This window comes from Pundamilia nyererei, unplaced genomic scaffold (assembly GCF_000239375.1).
Source record: "Pundamilia nyererei isolate P.nyererei 1_Seehausen unplaced genomic scaffold, PunNye1.0 scaffold00048, whole genome shotgun sequence".
NCBI lineage: Eukaryota > Metazoa > Chordata > Actinopteri > Cichliformes > Cichlidae > Pundamilia > Pundamilia nyererei.
Genome location: NW_005187449.1, coordinates 1,698,442 through 1,717,639, shown reverse-complemented (window position 1 = coordinate 1,717,639; position 19,198 = coordinate 1,698,442). Strand labels below are relative to the sequence as shown.

At 43.3% G+C, this 19,198-nt stretch overlaps 1 protein-coding gene across 7 annotated transcripts in view; it reads right to left on the bottom strand.

The window, feature by feature from the left end:
• The window catches only part of myo6a (myosin VIa), a 148,098-nt gene that overhangs the window by 99,333 nt on the left and 29,567 nt on the right, over positions 1–19,198 (bottom strand). For all 7 annotated transcript variants that reach the window (XM_013910759.1, XM_013910757.1, XM_013910758.1 and 4 more), the window contains exons 3-11: positions 17,443–17,512; positions 16,152–16,225; positions 14,226–14,355; positions 13,407–13,512; positions 11,628–11,683; positions 11,454–11,551; positions 10,804–10,968; positions 6,262–6,342; positions 524–704 (exon numbers count right to left, since the gene is read on the bottom strand). In XM_013910759.1, coding sequence (XP_013766213.1) covers positions 524–704; positions 6,262–6,342; positions 10,804–10,968; positions 11,454–11,551; positions 11,628–11,683; positions 13,407–13,512; positions 14,226–14,355; positions 16,152–16,225; positions 17,443–17,512 — 961 coding nt within the window. The remainder of the gene's footprint in view (positions 1–523; positions 705–6,261; positions 6,343–10,803; positions 10,969–11,453; positions 11,552–11,627; positions 11,684–13,406; positions 13,513–14,225; positions 14,356–16,151; positions 16,226–17,442; positions 17,513–19,198) is intronic.

Sequence of the window (19,198 nt, the reverse complement as noted above, 5' to 3'; positions counted from 1 at the left end):
CGACAGCTCGTGGCTGAAGGTGATGGTGGGAATGTAGATCAACAGCCTTGATCTACATCTAACGTGTACGTTGCATTAGTGAGCCTCCTGCTCCTTCTTCACTCACTGCTGAGCACGAGTCGGGACACCAAACTCCTCCAATCGGAGCAGCGACTCATTCCCAGCCCGGAATAAGACACAGCCTTGAACTTACAGGTGCCAATTCACAACCCGGTGACTTTGCTCTGGGCACCAAACTGCAGGTTGTCAACAGAATCACATCATCTCCAAGAAGCTTCTGGACCAAGTAGTCATCTACCAATCAGCAGATTCAAAAAGTCTGCAAAATAATGAACCAAGTTTCCCCCAATACGATCGACTACACTCTGACTGAGTCTGACCAAAACTCTGTCTGAGGTTGTAAACGGACCGAACACCCCGTGACAACAGGAGCGATGCCCCACAAACCCAAAGAACACAAAGGACGTGAAACGTCTTCTCAAAGTCCAAAAACAGGTTCACATGTGTGACTTCTTGTTCTCACCTGATGTGCTTCCGGCCTCCTCGAAGTCGATGTTGCCGAGGTGCAGCACGCCGGCCACCACCCTGAACAGATCCAGCTTCTCTGTGTCGTCCAGGCCGATCTTCTTCATGGCTACGCACATCCTGGCAAAGTCGCCGTGGTCGTCCAGCAGCGGGTCCTTCAACGGGCCCGACTTTGTGTGCTGAGGAACCAGGAGAGAAAACGTCACCGACATTTAAAAATCTTCGTTCATCTCCATCTCCTTCATATTTTTATTCTCATGTCCTTTCTTACACAACTCACTTCTAACTTCATTTCTTTACCGCTTGTCATTTTTACCTTTCTGCCTACCTGCTCTCTTCTCTTCCTTCACTTTGGAGAAATCTGAATCTCCAAATCATTCTAACTTAATCTCGAGCCGAATGCTTTCACTCTGCGGAGTGCAGCAATCACCCTGTTTATCACTGATCGTGTTGCACAAAGCAGAGCAGGCAGCGAAAGAAGAAGCACAATCTTCAGCAGAGAGAAGAAGGAAGAAAAACACACACACACCTGAAAAACCCACTCAGGAATGCCGCAGTGTAACGATAACCACGGGCTAAACTATAGACGCCAGCGCACGCGTGTCCCTTGTGATAGTGGATTAAGTGGAAAACGAATTATTTTGCTTAGCCGGTTCTTCCATTTAATCAGGTTCTCTCCAGATTTTTCTCTCCCCCCCCCCGCCACTACTAAAGCTCAAGCAGTCGAATCAACAGCCAGAAGGGAGCATTTCTGCAAACATCAGTCAGTTTAACCGGTATTTATTTACACATTAGAAGCATTAGGAGCATTAGGAGTTTTGGTTATGAGATAAAAATGTGAATAAATTTCACTCAGACGCCTGAAAATCATCTGAAGAAAAACTTTAGCAACACAGAAGCTGAAACCTGCACGAGGCCAGAGCCCAGCAGCCTCCCGGCAAACACTAATGGGCTGGTGCTCGCATAGGACAGGTTATGGAAGGTAACTGAGTACTTGTACTGCTTTCTGCTTCTACTCCACTGCATTAAGGATGAAAACACTACACTCTGTGCTCTATTTAAAATGTGCATTTATGAATATGTGGTCCTGTTTTGAAACAGCCTGACTAAAATCATCTGCAGCTGCAACATTAATGTGTTACAATGTAACAAATTAGTATTAATAAATTATTGTTCTGGTATTTATTTACCGGTTTGTATAATTACGCAGATTTGATATTATGAAACATTAGTAATTCACTGCAATGAAGAAAACACGGCACTTGTGGTTTGTTGTCAGCCACCATTGCGCTTATTTCAGTGCAGAGTCAAATCCAAACTTAGGATATAAATCAAAATAAAGTTAAGTGTTAGTTAATATTGCAGTTTTGGGTGGAAGTGACATAAATATTGTCGCATCTAGAATAAACTCCACAGTGGAGTCAAATCTAAGCTAAGCTAAGATAAGTAATTCCTTTAGACAGCCACATACGGTCCACTTGGATCTTCGATGGGCTGGACCAGCAAAGCTCCCATTTCTGAGACAGGCCGACTGCACTGTGACATTCCCAGATGCACAAAAGCAGACACAGGTTGACTGAAAGGCTCGATTATTTTCTACAAAGCAGGAAGGAGCAGAAAGCACTGCAGAGCTGAAAGCATGCTCGGAAAGTCAGAAGCGAGAGGAGAAACAGCCAATCACCTGGTCGTCCTGCGTGACACGAGCCGGAGCAGCGAGGAGACATACAGCACATCATTTATCAGAGATTACAGCAGCTACACTCGAGCTAATCTGGGACTGATCCCGCTCACAATTTGTCTTCGTGAACCCGAAGCACCAGGCGGGAGGGGCGAAGCTCGAGTTTCCCTAACGTTTGATCTCCGAGGCCGCCTCACAGTTAATGCGGGATATTCCTCTGTGATCCGGGATTTTATCAGATATTACCTGAGTTGCCCTGCCGCACGCCCTCCCTCCCAGAGCTCAAGTTAAGGCACAAAAGCTGGAGATTGTCTGCAAATACTTCTTTACTTGGGTCTCTGAGGAAGTCATGAAATAAAGCAAGAGGACACGCAAAAAACAAACTTTCCGAAGATCATTTCCCAGGACAACTTTCTTCCTTTGTGTGCCTCCTTTCTATTAAACAAGCCTCCCACTCCGATGCTGCCAGATAATTGTGTTTCCCGGGCTACAACAAAAGGACCGTTGTCCAACAATCTGTTTTTTTCATTCTGCCAAAAACAGTTTAATTCTGCGAGTCCACAGTTTGACACCTGATCTATTTCACCCTTGCGCTGACTTAAAGGACGAGGAGCAGATCTGTCGAAAAATCAGTCAGCTTCTTTCTCCTTCTGCATGTTTTTATTCTGAAGAGAAACCCTGATGTCACTGGAATGTAATATTAGAGTTGTTTTTTGTGTTTATTGTTGTTTTACTGGTTTGCTGTTTGGAATTTTGGACACTTTGAGGAATAAGAACGTGCTGTATGATAACACTGCTTTGGGACTTCCCATGATGCACGGATGGCTTCCCGTCCCCGAGTCTGGTTCTACAGAAGGTTTCTTCCTGCCAAATGCTGCTCACACAGAATCATCTGATTCTTGGGGTTCTATAAAACATCTACAAAGCAAAGACGACTGTGACTCTGAACTGAGTCACAGTTCGTTGAGCCAGATAAAGGTCTGCTACGTGAATAAAACTGAAGGTAGACTGAATGTGCATATAACCAGATTTAAAAGCAGCACCAGGACCTCCAACCCAGTCCACAAAGCATTAAACTCCTACAATGCCACCTCTGGAGCCTCCAGTTGAGGCGTTTCGGGGAGGTTCTATCGGGAGGAGGTGCTGGGACAGACCCAGGACTCTCTGGAGAGATTATATTTCTCTGGAACAACAGGGGGGCAAGTTGCTGGAACAGGTGGCCGGGGTGAGGGAGGTCTTAGACTGTTGCTGGATGGATGGACGGATGGCTGTGCATATATCATCATAGAGGACAGTGTTGGTAGACTTGTTTTAGAGACTGTACCGGATCCAATTTTAGGAGTACCTCACATAAAGACCTTACAAAAACTGTTCTGTAAGACCTTGAACTATTCTTGCTCTTCACCGAGAGACCTGTACAGTTTAAATCTTCGGTGAGATGAAGATGAAAGACTAAAACGACAATGGTCTTAACCACCAGTGATGGATGTGTGCGACTGGATTCTTCCTCTTTCCATCCGCCATCTTCAGCAGCGTTCCGATGTACCGTCCGTGCTCCTGTTAATGGCTGCAATAATTAATACCGACGCACTGCAGAGGAAGCCGTGTACAGACGCTGTAATAGAACACTTGTGCATAATTAATCAAAAGCCATAGGCAAAGAAAGGAGCTCATTTCACATGATGAGCTTCTCTTATTAATGCACAGCGTTAAATGTCCCGCGCTGCACCGAGGCTCTCGGTCTGGCTGCTAATTAAAATGTTTGCTGTTTATATATGAAGCATCTGAAAACAAGGAGATTATATAAGCAGAGCCTGTTTGCAGCGAGCAATTTCAGGCGAGAACATTACACAACAGCACTAATGAATTATCACAGGGTGGCTGCTGTTAGGATTATCTGTTGCCTCGTAACGAAATGCATATAATCAAAGCTTTACTGTCCGTTTATTTCCATCTCTGAGGCTTTAGGTAGCACAGATGGACCAGCGTGTTAACGAACAACCTCAGATTCAAACTTTCAGTTAGTTCTAAGATTCCCAATGCCGTTCTTATCGCCTTATGGGTCTATTATTTAACCGTATACACTTGCAGGCCAGTTTATTAGACACACCTGCTCATTAAATATTACATCTAATAAGTCGATGAGATTGGATTGAGGCTGGTCCGAGTGTTTCAGAAGCTGCTGATCTGCTGGGAGTTTCCCACACAAGGGAGAAAATATCCAGTCACATGTCACAGGAGAGTGATGGCCAGACTGCTTTGACCTGACAGGGTTAAACACTCATTTCAGTGAAGGTATGCAGATGAGCATCTCTGAATGGGCTACAGCAGCAGAAGACCACACCAGGTGCCCGTCTTGCAAGCCAAAAAACAGGAAACTGATATAAAGTTCACACAGACTCAACAGAATTTGGATCCATCCTGCCTTGTATCATCCGAGCACCATCTAAACCCCACAGCCTGCCTGAGCCCACAGTTAAATCTAACAGAGCGCCTCTGATTCTCATCACAGATGTTCTGTGCAGTCTGTGAAGCTGTCACATCAGCATGGACCAGAATCTCTCTGCTCCCAGCAGCTTACAGAGTCCATTTTTGTGCTGGTCGTTTGCTGTGCGATACGTGATTTTTTTTTTTTGTTTCTAAATTTTTAACACAGATATATGTTTTTGAAGAAAATCTAAGAAGCTGAAACCTGATTTTTGTGAATCTCCTTCCTTCAATTTCTATTTTAACTGAAAGCTTCTTCCAGCTACAGCTGTTACAGCCATGAAGTGAAACAGCTGCTTCCAGATGTTCATGATGGTGAAGCTGTACTCATGTACTTCATGATTTCTTATTTTTGTGCATATTTGTAACAAATAAATGTTTCAGATCATCAAACAAATTTAGAAAAAGATCATTTAAATGAAATAATTTAACAGACATACAAACCAAAGCTGGGCGTGCAAAAGCATTGTACTGGCTGAATCAGAATTTGGACTTTTATTCGTGTGCAGGATAAATTCTTTCATTTTTCAGTCTTTCACATGTTGGTTTTCTGTGCAGATGAAAAACATCACACACGTTTCTCATGAAAAGTCTGTAATTATCAGTGAAGACACACACGTGCTTCACAGGCAGGTTTCTTCTTCTTTTCCCCCATAAAAAAAAAAAAAAGACTATTTCACACATTGACAAATAAGTTAAAGCCAACTTCTTAGATCTTTTATTCTTTTCTGAAAAGCTCCCACTGGACAAACAGACAGAGTGATCGGAGAGATAAGAGAGGCTCGCTCACACAACGACTGTGAGAAGAAAAGCGGAGCTGGAGGGCGTAACGACGTGAACCAATCTGCTGAGTCGGGTTTAACAAGGAGCTAATGGAGTTTGCAAAGCGACCGTTTCCCTTCTTCCAGCCCACAGGGGCATGAGTCGACATTTTTCTTCTCAGTTTTTAGAGTTTCCTTTCTAAGAAATGGAATTATTGGGAGACACAAATTTACTGCAGCTACAAGAGGACAAAAAGTCCTCTCTGCTGTTTAAAGAAAAGAAAAAAGGGAAAATTTGCAGCTCAAAAACTCAATTTAGCAACTAAACTTGTTTGTGGAAACCAAATCACCTCATCAGATCTGTATCTGATCTATCTAAACTCAGTTTTTTCCTACTCTCTGCTCTCTATGATGTCACAGAGTGTGGATATCCCAGATATGATCACCTGCGGCAAGAATCCCCACCCACCTGCTGTCCAAACTCAGTGTTTATGAGTGGCAGCCAATCAGAATACAGTTTACTTAAAGGAGGAGGGGCTAAAACACCTCTTTTCAGATACAGGATGATTTGAGAAGCTGCACAGGTCCCAGAATCATGAATATAAGAATTATTCTGAACTCTGTTAGAGCAGCTTTGCATGATTCAGAGTTCAACAATAAAATATACAACTGGAATGATCAGTATGTTGCTTTATTGCTGTAATATCGTAATATCAGCCTCACATTTCAGTGAAACTGTGTTTTTCTGCTTATTCTGTGGTCCAGGTTTCATAAACTGGTCGAACTCAGAGACTTTTCTGCATACTGTACCTCTGGGCTCTTCCGATTCTGCATGATGTGCTTGTCTGTGTCTTTGGTAGCGAAGAACCGAGTGCATCCTCTGTTCAGGTACTGCAAAGCAATGAGACACAAGAGAGAGGAAAGATGAGCAAAACCAAAGTTTCAAAGGCAGATTAAAAAGAAAGAGCACATCAGAAATCACCCGACATTATACAAGCCGGTGCGGTTAACCTCGTGAGCTGTTCTTGGGCAAGTCTGCCATTAAAAAAAAAAAAAAAAAAGACTCATAAGATTAATCCACCGTAATTTCATTCCAGCAGAAATGCCCTGAACTTCTTCCTCAGACCACCATGGGGGGAAAGATCTGCTAAGTTGGGTCTTTTAGCTTCTTTGATTGTTTGGGTCTCGACTTCATAAATGTAACTATCACGCAGTTTGTCAGCTTCAAAGAACAAAAAAGGTTTTTGAATCGCACTCGGCAGACAGAGGTGGTCTTTGGAGTACAGAGTCCTGAAAACTACAAATAAAAGATAAAGATCCAAAACTATCAGACATTAAAGGCTGTTTATCCTCAGACCTCTGGACTGACAGCAGCTTTGATTTTTTTTATCTCTGGTTTGCTGTTTTTAACTTCGTATTTAGTTCGTTGTCATAGCTTTTATAAATCCTGGGGGGGAAAAAACTAACTCATTTTGATTATTTATCCATTCTTTTTAAATGTATGTATTTTTATTGGCACTCCCTGCTCTGGAAAGCACCTGCATGAAAAGTACAACTGAAATAAAATTATTATCACTGTGTTATTATAAATATGCAAAATCAGAGCCATGGAAATACATTTTAATAACTGATTACATTAAGGAGGACTGCACAAGCTTCAGACTAGTATAACTAAGGGAAAAATAATATTTTCAATAGAAAATGTGAATTTCTGTAGTCTTATATGAGTCACTTACTATTATCAGCATTTTTCTTAAACAACTTTATTCGTATATTTATCTCAGAGTGGAGTTTAGGTTTAGGCTCGTCCTGTGAAGTTGTATATCTAAAACACTTCAAGATGCAGTTTCAAAAGGTAAAAAATGAGCAGAAATGAAACAAATCCAACTAAATGTCCTGTTGTCAAAGTTCAAACATAGCAACAATAACTAGAAATGAAGCAGCAGAAACTGGCGTTTTTGCACTAATGTCATTTTCCGACTCGAGTGTTTGAGAGGCGGCCTCGCGCCTCCATGTATGGAAGCGCTTTGTTTTACGGCTTAAATCATCAGTCAAATGGGAACGCTGTGCTCTCAGTTTGTGTGCAGGAAACGCTTTGCTTCAGAGACGGTCAGAGTTCACCTGGATAATTGCATTTGCATTAAAAGCAGCTTTGCTCTGCTGACATCCTCCTCCTCTCTTCACAGACACGAGATGACAGTGGCTCTGGTGCTCACCTCCCAGGTGTTTTTGGAAGAGGGGGAGGCTGGTTCGAGCCAGGGCTTATGTTGTTTGCAGAGGCGAGCCCTTCTCTCGCCGAGAAGATGAACATAAACAAAAACTTTCATTAGAGCCGAAGCCACCGGGAGGACCGAGTGTCCTCCATCTCCCCGGCAGACCGCCGATGGGAGCGTCTCGTTTTCCTCCTGAAAAACCTCAGAGTCACCCCGCCGAGGTGAAATGCACCTCGGCCCCTTTACTGCAGTAAATACTTGAGTACTTTTTCTCAAGATTTCTGGGACTTCATGTAGCTTCCATTGCATCCTTCTGTCCTTCTCTTTTCCAGCCCTCCTTATTCCTTTGTTTCCTGGCTTCTATCCTCCTTCTGATGCTTCCTCAGTTACTTCCACCCTCTCTGCCTCCTGTCCTGTATGTCTTCTTTTCACACTCATCTATTCTTCTTTATTCTCTTCCTCATGTCCTTTTCATCTATCCTTCTTTACTACTTCTGTTTCTTTTGTCACCTTCTTTCAGTCCTAACTACTACTACCACCTTTTTTCTGTTTCCTTACTTTCTTCCTCCATTTCCCTATTTATATTTATTTACTTGACTATTGACTTATTTCCTTTATTACCTCCTTTATTTTTCTCTTATATTCATGTGGTTCGTTATGTCCTTTCTTTTCACCTTTCTACCCTCCATTTCTGTCTTCTTTCCTTCCCTCCTTCAGCCTTGTGTTGTCTACTTCCTTAATTTCCATTTCCTGTCTTTCCCTCTTTCTTCCTTTGACTCCTTATTTCCTTAATCTAGCCTCGTTGGTTACCGCTTCTATTTCTATTTCCTTCTTTCCACCCTTGCATTTGTTTGCATCTTGCTTCCTTCATCTTATCTGTTTCCTTCTGTCCTTCCTTATAGCTTTCTTCCCATTTCTTTCCTTCTTTATCATCTTTCCTCAACCTCTATCCCCTCTTCCACCTCTTCTAAAAATGAAATTCTTCTGTCTTTTTACTTTCCTCCTTTTTCCTTCCTTCCCTCCTTTCCTCCTGAAACAGCATCTTCCCATATTGCTTCCTTCTTTATTCACCGTTTTTCTTCCTTTACCTTTTTGCTTCATGTTCTCTTCCCTCCTTAGAAAAAAGTGCACTTCATGTCCTCTTCAGTATTTGATGATGAAAACACCTTCTTGCTCTCTTTGGAGTCATCAGCACTTTGACCCTTTAAACAAGCCTTCGTGGACCTGAACACACCTCAGCTCCTCCTGTGATGCACAAAAGCTGAACTTCAGGAGTTCATCACGGCTCAAACCGTGTGAGCATTTTTCTCCCTCCGCATCATCGGGGGAAAGTGCAGATGCATGAACCATCAGAAGATGCAGGTGGTGTAATAAGTTGCAGGGGGACAGGGGCGGGTGCCGTAGAGCAAACGTCGGAGGTGAGAGTAGATTGAATTTAGAAGCTGCCAATAAAAGAATCGACCCTGAACAAAGAAAGTGACCTCAGGTTTTCTTCTTCTCCTCCAGAAGATGTGAGTATGAGGATGAGTCAGCTCTTCTCAGGTGAACCAAAAGAAAGCAAAACCATCATCTCTCAGTCTGTTTGCTTTTTAACTTTAGTTTGCTGTCATGATTCTTGTGTATCTGTGTTGTTGTTTTCCCTAAAATCCGGTTGCTAGGCACTCAGAAGTCACATGTTCCCGTCTAACCTCTCAGCTCTGTCACAGATTACATGTTAGAGCGTTGACGGCACAGAAATCAACACGAGTTCATCACCGTCATGTAACAGCCATCACGGCAGCTTTTGCCTCCGTTACCTCAGGACTGTGGACGTCTGCGTTTGTGGCTGCAGGTGGCAAACCTGATGGCAAACACGAGCACCTGACACCCCCTCTCCCCGCTCTCCATCCACCGCTGACAGCTGATAAACAGAGCATGTGCAGCAGGTGGGCTTTACTGAGGATGAGCTGCCCCCTGCTGTTCAAACAGGGGAAGAGCAGGCTGAATTTCTTAGTTTAAAGGGTGTGACATCTGACTTTCTTGGATTTTGAAACCATTATTTAGATCTTTTGGAATCCTCCTAACAGAGTCGACCCAGGAGTCACACCCACACCAGGCTCTGCAGACTTTGAGCACACACAGCCGACGCTTCACATGAGGTCAGTGTATGTACACGCATGAACCACAAGCTCAGCCTTCAAACTGCTTCAAACACTCAGTTCCACATAGTTTTTTCCAACCCTTGGATCTGTATGACATCACGAGGGATCATCTTCTCTTCGTGAGGGGCGGCCGTTCGGAGGGGGGTTGGTTTAAAGGGGGAGGAGCTAAATTGGCTTGTTTCAGACAGAGGACAAATATAGAGAGCACAAGAGCACAAATATGGAGTTGTGGGGAGTTTAGGCTTCAGACAGAATTATGTAATAACAAAAAAATTCTACCGTTACCCGTTTTTGATTCAAACCTAACAACTGCAGGCAGAGGCACTTCAACCTCGGCTGCAATAACTAAACTACAAACACAAACCAAATCACCGTGCAAGAGCAACATCGAGAGCCTCGAGTGCTCCTGGCAGGACGTAAACAGTAATGGTGTGCGATGCTGGAAGCAGAAAGAAAGTAGTTCTCCTGGAATTTTTTGTATAACTAAACCAATTTAAATTGTAAAAAAGCATTTTTAATGCAACTATCTGACCAATAATATTACTGCTGTACAGTTAACTGTACTGCTGCACTGGCTGAGAGTAAACAAACAGAAATAAAGTGATAAAATGATACAGCAGCATCCAGAAGTTGAACCGTGGGCTTGGAAAGTCATGCCGGCTTCATCCCTCTCTTCTTTATTTTGATTATTTTGGCAGCAAACATTACTTAAACATCAGGAGACTGTGGTGTTTTGAGGACTATTTTCAGTGGCGGATTAAGATTTTGGGCAGCTTGTGGTGATGAAGGACTTTTGTGGGGTTTGGGCTTTGATGAAGAAGAACACACTCAGTGCTGGTTTGACAGAAACAAGAAAAATACAGAGTCCTTCCATCAAGTCTGCGATCAGGCCCCCACCCATCATCTGCACCTCCTCCATTCATTCATCAGCCATCAGCCCCCGCCCATCTGATTGGGCTTATCGAGCGTCAGGATGATAAAAATCTTAATATCCGTACCCGGAACGTGTCCGGAGAGCTGAGGTGAAACTTCTGCCGGATGTCTTCGGGAGCTCCGGCACACAGCCGGTAGAAGATGTGGTAGTTCCTCTCCTCGGGGCTCTGCCGACAGATCCTCGACTTCTCCAGCAGGTAGTGCGACACGAAGCCGCCCACGACAGCGTTCTGAGGAGGAAGAGCGGGGGAAAAACCAAAAAAAACCCTCATTTATGGCATCTATCAGCGCATTTCATCTTCATATCCTGCCACTTTGTTATTATAATAAATTATATGGTGAATTAAATGGAAATTAAATATTAAATATAAAGAATTTATCTCATATTATAGTTTAAAGAAGAAAAATGTAGATAATAAAGCTGGAAATCACAAAGAAGAGTCTGCCTTTGGGTAACATGGAAATACGGTGATTTATAGGACACATAAACAAGAGCGAAACAAAAGAGATAAATGATCATAAGTGAGGCCTCATTACTGAGTTTATGCTGCGTAAGCATCTGAGACGGCAGAGGGCAAATCGCGTCTCTTCACAAAAGCAGAAAGATCAACGTAAACAGATCGTGCTGAATAAGTGCGGCTTCATTTGTAATTCATAACTTTCATCAGCAGACGTTAAAGCTCGTGATCGACTGAGCGAGAACGGCCCTGAGCACCTTCTCGTTGAAGTGGATCTCCACGAACTTCCCAAAGCGACTGCTATTGTTGTTCCGGACAGTTTTGGCGTTCCCGAAGGCCTCGAGCAGAGGGTTCGCTGCAAGGGAGAAAGAAGTCGAGTTCAAACTCAAACCTCAACAGGAAGCTGATGAGAGAAGCAGAAGCGACCTCACCTTCGACTATCCTCTCGTCGATGTCCTGACCCGTTCCGTACGAGGTCGTCAGGTATCTGCAAGCACAGCACATCATCAACACCTGAGAACACGCGATTCGTCTGTCATTTTAAAGCAGAGGTTCTCACAGGTTTATAGCCTTGAAGGTTTTTTAAAGCAAGTAAACATTAAAGTTTGTTCAATAAAAACTGTTTTTGTTGGACCATATTTCATTTTTAATACTGCTGAAAATGCTGTAAGAAGGAGGAAGAAGACCATTTCTGATATTCAACAAAACAAATCCGGTAGATTGTCAGATGTTTGTGTGAAAGCAAAGAACGATGCTCTGCAGGAAGTACAACTGTGTTAAATATTTAGGTTAAAGTGATGAGAAACGCAGAAACTCTGGGTTTACCAGAGGGTCACTGCACAGGTTTAAGGTTTTAATGAACCACCCCCTGCTGCCGCAGTGCTCCTGGTAAACGACTCTTATATCGAGCTTTTCCACTGGAGCACTTAAAGCACTTGATACATCATGCCTCGCTCCCCCATTCACATGTATTCATGCTCTGATTAACACACTGTTCCCTCCCTGAGGACACTTTTGCCTTCCAATTAGTAGATGACCTACAGTACAGTTTCCTGTGACCTCCACAGAAACACTTCCTTTCTGCGAAAAACTGGCAAAACAAAGCCCAAACCTGCAGTTCCTCAGACGTCCACTAGAGGCTGGCTTCATCGGTGAGACTCCCACGTTACTGCAGGTGAATATTTTAACACCTCACTGCTTAAACCTCGTGCCTGCTAAGTGAATCACCGAACTGGAGCATTTTTATTGCGGTTATCTGAGCGATGACATCACTTCCTGTGTGGTACCGACCATCCAACAAGTCTACAGAGAGGACCTTTAATAGTTTGGTACTCAGCAGATATCTCTGCTAACCCTTTCATCCAAATAGGCTCATTTCTGGCTTCAATCGCCCACCAGCGATCGTGGCTCAAGAGTTGGGAGTTCGCATTGTAATCGGAAGGTTGCCGGTTTGAGCCCCGGCTTGGACGGTCTTGCTCGTTGTGTCCTTGGGCAAGACACTTCACCCCTACTGGTGGTGGTCAGAGGGCCCGGTGGCGCCAGTGTCCGGCAGCCTCGCCTCTGTCAGTGCGCCCCAGGGTGGCTGTGGCTACAATGTAGCTGCCATCACGGGTGTGTGAATGGCTGGATGACTGGATGTGTAAAGTGCTTTGGGGTCCTTAGGGACTAGTAACGCGCTATACAAACACAGGCCATTTACCATTTACCATGGATAACACCGTGACATCTTACTGAAAAGCTGCTTCAGAGGAGAGCATTATTAGAATCACCGGCTCTCACCTGCCTGTAAACGTTTCTGCTCACATCGTCTAAACACTGTAATGTCACAGCTTTTAGCATGTCCAAAGTCCAGATTTTGTGTGAGCATTTATCAAATACCACTTTTAATAATCAAATAAGTAATTTCTTAAGAAAAACTGCAAAATATTTTAAACTCTGAGTTATCAGAATAACTCTGAGTAGAAAATATTTGGGGTCAGTGAGTCAAATGAAACAGGACATTTAAATGAACTAAAACAGGCCTTTTAACCATTTTCCGACCTTTTCTGGACAAAACAATCAATTAATTATGAAAACAAGCTGATAATTAAAATCACAAATGAGGTCAAATGAAAATCGATGATATCAAAACTGATTGTGTATATAAGCTCCGAGTACAGGTCACATTACAATAATCACACGATGAAAGACGAGACCCTCGCCTCCCTCACCTGAGAACAAACTTGGTGTTTTCAGTCTTGCCGGCTCCAGACTCCCCGGAGACGATGATGGACTGGCTCATCTTCAGGACCTTCATGTCCCTGTATGCCTTATCAGCTGAAGACAGAGGCAGCAGTTAGATCAGACGCCACGCTGACCCCAAAAATCAAACAGATATTAAACCCCTGCGGTTTCAATAAGTCAGTCTGGTACCGTGATGTTCAGGGGACTCTGGGAAATCTGAGTGCTGGCTGCCCCCTAGTGAACAAATTGTGAACTACAACATTAACTTTCACCCTAAAAGAACTGCTTTTGGTATTAAATTATTAGAGGACGATTAAACTGATAATTTCTTAATGACTTTAATGATCTTGTTCAATTTGTGAAACATTAAAATAAGTCTTATAAAAATGACAGGGATTAGGACATTTTAAAGCATCCATGACCAAAAACTGCTTAAAAAGTCTAAAATAAAGATACTGACCTCTAAACCGTCTCAGGAGTCTTTAACTTTCTGAATATGTAAACAAACTTTGCTCAACTCGAGCAGGTTAAAATGAGCTCTGCAGAGATGAATCATGCCTTGTTCCCTCCACAGGTAGATTTCACTAACTAACAGAACATTTCTTGTCTCTCCTTTAATGTGAGGCTTTCTGCTTACGATTTGTTTGTGTTTTTAAATCACGGCAAACGAAAGGTTTCCCTCTTTCTAAAAACACACCAAAAATGCTCAAACTGAGCTTTAGTCACGAGCACAGAACAAAAATGTGGGACAAGTTCCTGGAAATACTGTCCAGCATGTAAAAGTTGTGATAAACTGAGCTGCTCACCAATGGCGTAGACGTGCGGCGGCAGCGTGCCCAGCGACCGGCCCCGGTACTTCTTGATGGTCTCCTGCGAGTAAAGCTTCGGGATGTCATAGTACGGGTTGACGGCGATCAGGATGTTTGCTACAAATGTCTGAAAGAAGAAGAAGAACAAGAGGAATAAAAATCACTTATTTGGCTCATAAAACCAACAAAGTCTCTAATTTCTCTGCCTCCTCCTGAAGGAGCAGCAAACGTTTTCTTTCAGCACTTATAAAAAGTGAGAGGCTCCAAAATCTGTCAGAGTTTAACGGAATCAGGATCAGAAAATCTGAATTTCTGTACTGATCCAAACTCCATATCAGCCAGTAATACGAGCATTCAGCCACATCTCAAGAATTTCAAGAATTCATAAAACTCCTGAGCATCACATTGTGATTGAGGATTGTGTTTCCAGTCTTCATGGAGGTTACAATCATTATATTGTGTTTTCAAAAGTTTTGGAGAGGTTTAGATTTACATTTATAATCGCTGCAGAGATTTCTAAAGCTTTACAATATCCTCATTTATCAATAAAACCTGATTAATATCAGAAATGCCCTCTGTGAGCTTCACAGTGCAGTTCCCTCCTTGGCCACTAGGTGTCAGTGTGGACCAAGTCTGACTCCAGCTGACATCAGTTGGAAGCTTTACAGGAAAATGGAGCTAAATAGCAAAGGCAGCAGAGGTCACATGAGCCCCTGCTGGGTGCTCAAGGTGTGAGGCCGGGCCGAAAAGCCCCCCGGGGTGAAAAGACACCCTGTGTACCCCCGCTGCTCCTATCAGAGCCTCACGTGGAGAAATAATCATCAGCTGAGGGTTTGCTGGTAAGCTGAAGACTCTGTTTGGCCCACATCTGTTTCATCTTAAGGACTTGAGCAAAATTATAATTATTTAAATAATAGCAAACACGTGACAGCTGTCCTCTTTATCTGGATGGACATGAATAATTACTGAAGGCATTTTGAAATGACAAGAGCCGAGATCATTCATGAACCCCGTGAAGGGAAGACATCCATATGAAGGAAAAATAATAATAATAAAAAAATAAAACAGTTATTCAATCAGTGTGAAAGTGAGTTTTCAAGGGCAACACAAAATGCAATGCAATAAAAAGTAACTAACAAAAATTCATTTTTAGTGAGTAAAATCGGACTAATAATGAAAAAATAAAGAAAATAGAAAAAGGAAAATGTAGAAATGACTGCAACAATTTAAAAAAAAAGCAAATAAAAAAACCTTTAAACTGATTAAATGAATAAATACATATATAAATAAAGTTATTTAAATCTATTTCTAGTTTTTAATCTATTCATTCATTAAACGTTTTATTTTGGCAGCTTCAGTCCTCCGTACATTACATGTATATTTACACAGTAACCTGCACACATGTTATTTTTTATGAACTGGGAGTGCACACGTTTGTCCAGTAAGAAAATGTGATGCCTTTGTTTCAGGCGAGGGTGGAGTAGATCTCTGCTTCAGTGGAGTGTGGAAACATGACTGAGCTTGCGGCCCGCCCACAGGTGGTGCGGGCAGGTCACGACCGACGCTTTGTGCTGACACGGCAGCTGATTTCCTTCATCGGGTGATGATAATGTGTGACGTTGTCTTTCCGAGGTCGGAATTATTTTGGTTCGGTGTGAAATTTTGACTTTTTACGATCAGAGGAAACGAACCCCGAACCTTTATGAGTTTTTCTTTTTGCGTTTGTGACCTTTTGGTGTTTATTCTTTCATTTTCAGCGCCACAAGTTCACCTGAAGGCTGAGCCTCAGGTGTGTCCTGTGCATTTAACACACCATTGAGTCCAGGAGTGAATACAGCACGCCGAGGATGAGGACGACCTCACAACCGTTTCTGTTTCACAGTATTTCACCGACCGGCCGCTCCCCCTCATGTCTGTACTTACATAAATTTTGTCTTTGCTGTATCTCACTCTGATGTTGTTGAGCAGCGTGGCTTCATTCAGATACATCAAAGAGCCTGAGAGACACAAGCAGGACAAAATGTTACTAAACTCAGCAGAGCAGCGGATCCACGCTGCACATCGCATCATCCATCGGGCCGAGAGCTCACGTGAAGGTGGTTATCAGTCAGACTGATAACCACCTTCAGCAGCATGTAGCCAATCAGAAACAAGCATAGGTTTACTCAAAGCAGCTTAATTTACAGAAAGGAAATAAAAAAACAAATAACAGTAACACTCGAGAAATGTGAGGATGCTATAGACACAACAACATCATCAACAACAACAACAACAACAGCTGTCGGCAAACCAGCAGATTATATGAGAGGAAAACTGCAGTGTGCAGGGTTTTATCAGTCGGGGGCACATAGGGAACCCAGACAGCACAACATGAAAATACTGCAATAAAGTGATTAAAACTGCACTTCAGCAAAGTAATTAAATGACTGTAGATACTAATAAACAGCAGGGTCTTCAGGGAGGGCCAATGCCACCCCATCCCCTCCCTGTAGATGCACACCTGGCTGCATAAAAAAAGCTGCATTTTAATGTGCGAATAGCTTTCAATACCGGGTACTCAAACCTCACCTTCTGCAACACCAGGAGAAAGGTGTTTAGCCTACAAGAGGTTCTTTTATTTTAAAAATCGACCTGATTTCCTACCCTCTGCAGCTCTTTAAACAAGCAAAAAACTCATTATTTAAGCGAGGAGAAGCATAGTGACACAGTAGGAGACTGTTCTGAGTGGGCATCATCATGATGGCACTGCGCCCGGTGCATTCCCGGGAAAAGACTGGAAGAACGCCTCATAAATAAAATCTATTTAAAGCCACGATGGAAAATCTGAAGGAAAAAAGAGACGACTTGGTCCGTTAATAAATTTATGAATATCACTGCTGCTTTGTTTAGACTCAGAAATATCAGACCAACATTTGCTGATGTGCATCCTGTTATAACTCTGTGTTAAAGCTGAATTTAACTCAAATTACAGATCAGCAAGTAAAATTCCTGCAATAAAAATACTCCTATATGGAACTTTATTTCCTTTTTGATGTGCATCAAGAAAAGACTTTAGACCAGGGGTGTCAAACATAAGGCCCGGGGACCAGAAACAGCTGATCCCAGACTTCCAGAGTAACAGCAGCTTAAGGAGGACGACAAATGTCTAATGTCAAATATCTAAAAAAAGGAGGAGCCAGATCTGTAGGTGGAGCGATGAAGCACAAGTACTCACAGTTATCCTCCACATGTTTGTTGACGTCATCCTCTGCAGGGAAGACTTGGCTCACCGGAGCCAAAAACGTCTGAGAGAAAAGAAAAGAAAAGAGAGATTTATTATTATGATGAAATAAACTGTCAGCTTAATGTATTTAAACTGAGTTAATTTATACAGAGGGGCTTTAAAAACTCAGTGCATGATGCTGTCGATGCATGATGCAGCTTCGACAGAGTTCATGGGTTTCTTTCATGTTCATGTTTTTAAATGATGGCTCCAGCAGGGTGAGTGTCATCTACCGGTTGCTGCAGACCTGATGAATTATTTGGAGGCAGGAGGTAACGGGATCAGGGCGACGGGACTGTCCAATGACTGAGATGCAGAGAAATGCCGCGCTGCATTATTAACATCCAACTACTGACTTTCGATCGGGTCGGCAACAATCCCGGCTCCACTCAAACGTCTGAAACCGCCGACTCATTCAACGGTTTCATTCTGTAGAAGAAAACCGAGGACAAAACCCAGACACGTGGTCTCGAGGTCAGCACAACCAGCTCAGACCTGGCGCCAAACTTAGCGCTCAGTTTTGAATTTTGAAAGTGTGAAAGTAAAAACAACAAATTTAATTTCTTAAAGAAAAAAAACATTTGATGGTTTTTGCATTTCTGTTGCTCTTTAATGCTCCGTATAATTAGCATTTACCTGAGGGCTCAAACTAAAATCAAAGTGCTCTCTGTTTCACTGTTCCACCTTCGGCTTTCTTTTACTCTAAAAGCTTTGGAGCATTAGCTCTGCACACATGACTTCGAGCTGAAGCCGGCCATGCTGAACCAATGCAGGAGGCTTTACGAGGACATGTGACCTCAGTGTTTTGGAGTGCGGGGGCGTGTGTGTCGTATTCGTGTGATTTTAAAGCCGATTGCTGCCAGCTCCTGAAGGCCCCGGCAGACTCTCACTCCTTTGAATCGGGCTCTTTAAAGAAGCGCTGCAGGCCTCGGCTCGAGCCAGAGACTGACGTACAGCCGATTCATTCTTTCCAGTGGTGGCATGTTCCACATTCTCAGCCCAAGCTGGACCGATTCCACAACACTGCGCCGCGTGAGGACAAGGGGGGAAATAATGTGTTATAGCACAGCCAGCTATTACTTCAGTGTTACTACTGAACCTTCCTGGAATGTGCAGACCCCTACAGAGCTGCTTCTGAGCAGGGATCAGTGGACACTTCAAGGCATCTGAACATGAAGAGCTCTGAAATGGCCAGAACCTGACACTGAACCCTAAACTTCACGGGGAGCCAGTGTAAAGAGGACTCGTCTGCCAACAGTGTGGGATGAGGTGTGAGGTACATGTTAGAAGAACAGCTAAATTGGTCCCAGTGAATATCAATGCTCACCATAGCACACCATCAGTTTCATCAGTTTCCAGCCTTTTCTCCAGCTTTCCAAACCCAACAGTCCAGAACTCACACACACGGCGTTCCCACAGCGCCATGCTAACTGCTCAGGGAGGCCTCAGTGAACACAACAAAGAGCCTGAAGTGTTTTTGAACTCCCCGGGGTCCCAGTTTGATCAAGCATCTGCTGCATGCTCGGGAGCGAGCCCGATCCACGCAGGCCCTACCCCCAACATCCAATTCCACAACACCACAGGACACTCCCAGAGGTCCTGTGACCCCACCCCCACCAAGATGCTTCAGAGTTGTTTAACAGTAGCACCCCCAGGCTTCTACCTTTCTACCTTTAAAACCCGGAGAGCAGCCAAATGGCTGGTAGGC